The 6,834-nt window shown below is 55.4% G+C and overlaps 1 protein-coding gene across 1 annotated transcript; it reads right to left on the bottom strand.

Annotated features, from left to right (window-relative positions):
• Positions 1-2,853: 2,853 nt before the first annotated feature.
• On the bottom strand, positions 2,854-5,121 carry TRIM56 (tripartite motif containing 56; the record flags this gene model as incomplete). The annotated part of the gene is made up of 1 exon (XM_080702643.1): positions 2,854-5,121. The coding sequence occupies one exon, from the start codon at positions 5,119-5,121 to the stop codon at positions 2,854-2,856; it is 2,268 nt and encodes a 755-aa protein (XP_080558769.1).
• Positions 5,122-6,834: the final 1,713 nt, after the last annotated feature.

Here is a 6,834-nt window from a genome sequence, read left to right as displayed (position 1 = left end):
TGTGTGTGTGTGTGTGTGTGTGTGTGTGTGTGTGTGTTTGCCAGGAATTTACATATTTCTCTAGAACATAGTTTTAAATTTTATTTCTGACAAATGAAGGTGGCTTTAATACTTAATTGTTCTTTGAGGTACTAGGGATGAAACCCAGGGCATTCTACCTCCGAGCTACACCCCTAGGCCTATTTTTTATTTTGAAACAGGGTTCACTGAGTTGCAAAGGGTCTCACTAAGTAACTGAGGCCGTTTGCGAACCATGGTCCTCCTGTCTCAGCCTCCTAAATACTGGGAGTATAAGCGTGTGCTACTACGCCTGGCTTTACTACTTAATTTTTAAATTTTTGGTGGTACTGGGGTTCCTGGAAACCCTTCTACCTCCGGGCTACACTCCCAGACCTATTTTCTACATTTTTATTTGGAAACAGGGTCTCTTAAGCCAGCGAGGCTGGCTTCGAACCAGCACAATCCTCCTGTTTCCACCTCCCAAGTGCGGGGATTATAAGTGTGCGCCACCACGCCCGGCTTATTTTTTAATTTTTCGTGATATTAGAGATGGAACCCAGGGGCTTTCTACCTCCGGGCTATACTCCCAGACCTATTTTATATTTTATTTGGAAACAGGGTCTCACTGAGTTGCTGAGAGCCTCACTGAGTAGCCGAGGCTGGCTTCGAAGCTGCGCGATCCTCCTGTCTTTGCCTCCCAAGTACTGGGATTACAAGCATGTGCCACCACCCCCGGCTAATTAAAAAAAAAAATATTAGTTCTGCCGGGCGTAGTGGCGCACGCTTGTAATCCCTGCACTTGGGAGGCGGAGACGAGGATTGCGCAGGTTCGAAGCCAGCCGCGTGCGCTGGCTTAGGAGACCCTGTTTCCAAATAAAAAAATGTAAAAATAGGTCTGGGAGTGTAACCCGGAGGTAGAAGGGCTTCCAGGAACCCCAGTACCACCAAAAAAAAAAAAAAAAAAAAAAAAAAAAGAAAAAAAAAAAATTAGTTCTTGCCTTTGTTTCCTCCTGGGTGTATAGCCAATTTGGTTCTTTATCTCAATAGATAGCTTAGTCACTGTATATACTGGAGGCTCAGCATTTTCTCATCAAATCAATTCTACAGTTTTCTTATCCTATTGGGTTTTTTCTTGGGGGGGAGGAGTCATAAGGGATTGAATCTGGGACATTCTATCTCCAAGCTACATCCCCAATTCTTTTTATTTTTTAGTTTGAAAACAGTGTTTTGCTAAGCTGCTGAGGTCCTGGCTAAACGGCTGAGACTGACCTCGATCCTGTGATCCTCCTGTCTTAGCCTCCCAAGTACTGGGATTATGGAAATAAGCCACTGTGCCTGGCTCTACTGGTTTCCTTTTAACTTTAATTATTCTTTCCTGTGCATACATTTAAAATTTTTATATCAAAGTTGTCCACCTGGACACTGATGACCTTCCCCATTATTTCAATAAATTGAAACGTGCTCCCCAGAAAAGAATTTTCTTTTCTTTACCCATAAAGCCCAGCACTTTCCATCTGGACTTGCCCCAAATCCCTCTGGTTCCCATGAACGCCCCATCATCTCTCATCCCTACATGACGATTCCCTTCTGTGCCCTCCGTCGACAGCCCCTGGTTAAACACGTCCCTGCAGCCTACTTGACCCCCTTAAAAAAGGACGGGCAGCCACGGCTCACTTCCGCCTCTTCTGTTTTGCACCTCTATGCATCCCGTGTCCCCACTGCGGACTCCTCAGGTTTTTCCCCACTGGCTTGACGCCCACCCCGACCCCACCCTTGGCCTATAGTGCGCCCCCTGCTACAATGGCCCATGGAAGGCCGGGCTCCTCCAGCCTAGTACAGCCAAGTGAGTGCTAATATTTCTCAAGAGAAACTCTGATGAAAGACTAAGGCGAAACAAAACCATACACTCCAGAAAATGGAAAGAATGTTGCCTCCTGGAGATTTTACATCTGGCCTCAGATTGGCTGGCATGGGCGGGCAGGGAGCTCCCCTTCTCTGATAACTGGAACCCATTTTTTTAGACACCAGCACTGCCAGGTGTTTTTTCTAGTGGCCTATTCTTTTTTTTTTGGGGGGGGGGAGGGAACTGGTGGTTGAACCCAGGGCATTTTACCTCTGAGCCAGACTCCCAGCCCTATTTTATTTTTTAGTTTGAAACACTCTACTCCTGACCTAGACACCCAGCCCTATTTTACTTTTTGAAACTTACTAAGTTGCTAAGCCTGGCCTGAGCCCTTCGATCCTTCTGTCTCAGCCTCCCATGTACTAGGGTCGCAGGCCTGGGTCATCAGCAGCCTGGCTCTCTGGTAGCCTATTCTCTCTGCAGCTTTCGAGGCTGACACCTGTGGCCTCTGTGCTTCCCGGCTGTGGCTGGCGGCACGTCACTGTCATTTGCTGACATTTGCAGATGGGTCTCTTCGGACGCCGCGTGTTCCACTGCCAACCTGACAGCAGCCGTTCTTGGCCCTCTTCCACCACTGCCCGTCTCACCCGCCCCGGGTCGTTCCTGGCTAGAGGATGCTTGTGCTCCCCTCCCGGGGACTCTCCCTCAGCCTCTCCAACAGGTTTCGAAGAATGCAAATCAGGACACATAAATTCTCACAAGTCTAAACCATACAGCGGCACCCACAGCAATTGCCTATGAAAAGCAAGAGACTCTGTCAACTTCCGAACTCTTCCCTCCCCCCACCCTTGGTCCCCACACGCCAGAAGAGGGGTTAGCAGTCTGGCATCTCACGCTAAAAAGTTGCCAACTGCTGCCCTCAAGGAAAATGCCCTTGGCCGCCGTATCCCACGGGTGGCGCTGCTCCCCCCTGCCCTCCCCTTCCCACCCCACCTCCCAGTCCCAACCCCTTAACTCTCCAGAGAACGGACTCGGAAGACATGGATGGTCCCGTTACTGAGAGACACAACCAAGTACCTGCCGTCCACCATGGTGGTCACCCGGGGCTTTTCCAGGCCATGGTAGGCTGTCAGGAAGTCGCCAAGCAGTGACCCCTGAGGGTCCAGGATCACCACCTTGTTGACCTCTCGAAGGGTCAGGAAGATATAACCCTTCTTATCCACAGACAGGGAGCCTGGCTGGCATCCATGCAGGCCGGATCCCCTGTACTCCCCAATCACCTGGCCCAGCCCGTCGCAGACCACCACACTATTCTGCTGCCAATCCGACCCCACAAAATTGCCCTGGGGACTGGTGGTCAGGAACACCAGTGCCCGCTGGCCCCGGCTGGCCTTGCCCCCGGGGATGAACCGGGTGGCCAGGCTGCCTTCCATGTTGTACACCTCCACGTGGCCAGCCACACTGACCGCCACCCGGTCCCCGCCTGGCAGCGCGGCCACAGCATGGCTGGCCTGGGTGAGGCTTAGTGCCCGGCGCCACTGCACCTCGCCATCGGGGCTCAGGAGATAGAGCCGTGCCCCGGCCGAGAAGGCCACTGCACTCTGCAGGGCGGCCACGCTGCATGGGGAGCAGCCCTCGGGGATCGGCACGGTGCCTTTGTAGTCGCCATTGAGGGAGAAGCGTTTCAGTGCCCTGTTCTGCTCATCTGCCACCAAGATTTCTCTAGGGCCAAAGGGACAGAGCCCGGTAATACGGGGAGACCGTTTGTCTCCAGGCATCCTCGTGGGGAAGCTCCAGGAAAAGACAGGCCTGGGGAGGAGGCCGGAGCCTTCGAGGTTCAGCCCCAGGGCAGGGCTGGGCTCCCGGGAAATGGACTTGGCCCTGCCTTTGAATTTCCTCTTCTTGTTGGTTCGGCCACTCCTGTCTGTCAGAGCTTCTCCATCTTCTTGGGTAGGCTGGGCTTTGCCCTCTTTTGGGGTGTGGGCTCCATCTTGTTGGGGTGTCTGGCTTTTGTCTTCTTTTGGAGCTGGAGCTCCGTCCCTGCACTGGGGCTGGACTCCACTGGGCTTCTCCATCTTGACTCCGTCCTCTCTCTGGCTCTGGGTCTTCTCCGCAATCTGGGTACCAGCTCCATCTTCTCTACTGTCCTTCTGGGGCTGCTCCTCCTTAAAAGAGAGCCGAAGCAGGTGGCAGTTCTTGTCCAGGAGCCTGGGATAGAGCTCCAGCTGGGGCAGCAAGCAGGGGGCCGACTCAGGCATCCAGGGGCTATCTTGCAGCTGCCGGAGCCTCTGAGCAATGGCTCCTTCCAGGGAGAGTATCTCGGCCTCACGACCCAAGCTGAGCACTCGCCGGGCAAAGGCGGCGGCCGCCTTGGCCATCTGCTCCCGCCCCTCTAGCTTGGCCAGCCTCTCTCGGGCAGCCTCCTCAGCTGTCTCCACGTGGGCCCGTAGCTGTCCCAGCACCTCCTGCTTCTGGGCCAGGAGGGCCCGGAGGACTCCCTCGGCTGCCTCCTCTACCTGCGTCCCGACCCTGGCGGCCTGTTCCCGCAGCTGGGCCAGGGCTTCCTTTTCTGCCATCCGGGTGGCCTCCAGTTCTACCAGGTTCCTGTCCACGCCTGCCAGCAGCTCCTCGAGGCCCGGCTTCCGTGCACGCACGGCCTCCGCCAGGGGCAGGCAGGGGTGGTCCAGGTGGGGGTCTAGGCGGCATTCTCGGCATAGCAGCTGGGAGCAGGGCTGGCACAGGAAGCGCAGAGCCTCCCCCGGGTGCTGGGGACACTGGGCCGCTTGGCGCTCCCGGGCCTCCTCATCGTACCAGCCTGCCCTGTAGCCCACCAGGTCCACCACACGGTGGCTGTGGGTCTGACGGGTGCAGCGGTGCCCGTCGGCGCAGGCCTGGCACAGATCGTCGGCACAGTCCAGGCACCGGGCTGTGGCTGGGCCCCCCGCACTGGAGCCTCCTACCAGGGGACACAGGGCACAGGTGGGCTTCCCTGCAGGCAGGTCTCCGTAGGCCCGGGCCTTCACCAAGTCCAGCAGCCCATTGACGAAGAAGTTAGTCTTGAAGGCGGCCACGCCCGCGGGCGGCACGGACACAACCTCCCGGCACTCAGGGCAGCGTACGTGGCCGCCCTCGGCCAGCTGGGCCAGACAGTCTTGGCAATAGGTGTGCAGGCAGGGTAGGGTCTTGGGTGTGTGCAACTGTTCCAGGCAGATTTTACAGGCCAGGAAGTCGCTGCTCAGGGCCTCCAGCAGGGAGGGGGAGGAGCCCTGTGAAAACATGCTGACAGGGGAGACCACAGGTCAGATGTGGGGGCACCCTCACCGCGCTCCAGCCCGTGCCTCCTCTCTGCCCTTCCTTACGCCCCACAAAGTCCCCAGGTCTAAGCCGGGCATGGTGGCGTACGCTTGTAATCCCCACGCTTGGGAGGCTGAGACAGGAGGATCGCACAGGTTTGAAGCAGCCTCAGCTACTGAGTGAGGCTCTCAGCAACTTAGTGAAACCCTGTTTCCAAATAAAATATAAAACAGGTCTGGGAGTATAGCCCAGAGGTAGAAAGTCTCTGGGTTCTACCACCAAACTGGTACTGGTTCCAGTATATAAAAAAAAAAAAATTCCCAGGTCTGAGGTCTTACCTGATTGTTCCAAAATTTCCTTTTGTTTTCCTGAGGCTTTGGCCACTTGCTCTGGGGTGATGGAGTCACTTTCTTCCTCCTCCTCTTCCTCCCTAGGTAGAGTCTAGAAACAAATGCTGCTGGTTGGAGCAGACCCGTGAGAAATGATAAAACCAAGAAGACCCAGCCTTAGGGAGCAAGAATCTAGTAATTGGTGCACCCAGGGATGTCCTGTGATGGGGTGGTTCAAGCCCTCCATGTGCGGGCGGGTACTGGGGTCCAGCCAGGGTGCAAGGGTAGTCAGTGGGGCGCAGGATACAGTGAGGTGAGAGGGCCCCTTGGCTCTGGCAGTTGGAGTGGGGTCTTGTGGTAGTTTAAGGACCCTATTTCCCCAGTACCATCCACCTGTTTTCCAGACCCTGGGGCAATGCTCTTGAAGGGAACTCACTTCCTGCCCTGGCCTTTTCTGAAATAAGATTGCAGAACAAAATCCCTTTGCTGGACCTCAGGGTCCCCTGAGTCCCTGGCCTCCTCTCCTGGGTCCTTTTCGAGTTCCTGCCTTTCCTGCTGAATGTATTCCAGAAAGGGAGGTGTTCTAGTCTCCATAGCATAGAGGCTGAGAAGTCCTGGATGAAGGGACAGAGTGAAGCCTATGCGCCATAATCCCAGTACTTGAGAGGCTCAGACAGGAGGACTGCAGGTTCGAGGCCAGCCTCAGGAATTTAGTAAAGACCCTATTTCAAAATAAAAGATAAAGAGCCGGGCGTGTTGGGCCATGCTTGTAATCCCAGTACTTCGGAGGCTGAGACAGGAGGATCGCACAGGTTCGAAGCCAGCCTCAGCAACTTGGTGAGACCCTGTTTCCAAATAAAATAAAAATAGGTCTGGGAGTATAGCCTGGAGGTAGAAAGCCTCTGGGCTTCATCCCCAGTACTACAAAAGGAAAGAAAGAAAGAAAGAAAGAAAGAAAGAAAGAAAGAAAGAAAGAAAGAAAGAAAGAAAGGAAGGAGGGAGGGAGGAAGGAAGAAAGAAAGAAGATAAAAAGGGCTGGGGTGTAATTCAGAGGTAGAACTACAGAGGTTCCACATCACTCTCCACCCCCGCTCCCCCCTTTCCTGTGGGTGGAGGACAGGAGAAGGTGTCAGGGAGTGAGGGGTCTTCTGGGAAAGCCTCGGGCTCCGGCCGCGGGCGGGGCGGGGAGGGCGCCGCTTCCTCCCGGGCTGCTGCGGGGCCTCCGGGCCTTCCCTCTGGCTCCCGCCTTCCTCCTCCTCCCGCCCCCTCCCCGTCCAGTCCAGTTCAACCCTGGCTTTGGCCGCCCCCGCCCCTCCTATCCAGCAGAGCTGACCTTGGGCTCGGGGAGTGGAGGGGCCCTCGAGGCCT

The sequence above is a fragment of the Muscardinus avellanarius genome (genome assembly GCF_963383645.1).
Source record: "Muscardinus avellanarius genome assembly, chromosome: 10".
Lineage (NCBI taxonomy): Eukaryota > Metazoa > Chordata > Mammalia > Rodentia > Gliridae > Muscardinus > Muscardinus avellanarius.
This window is presented reverse-complemented; position numbering and strand designations above follow the sequence as displayed.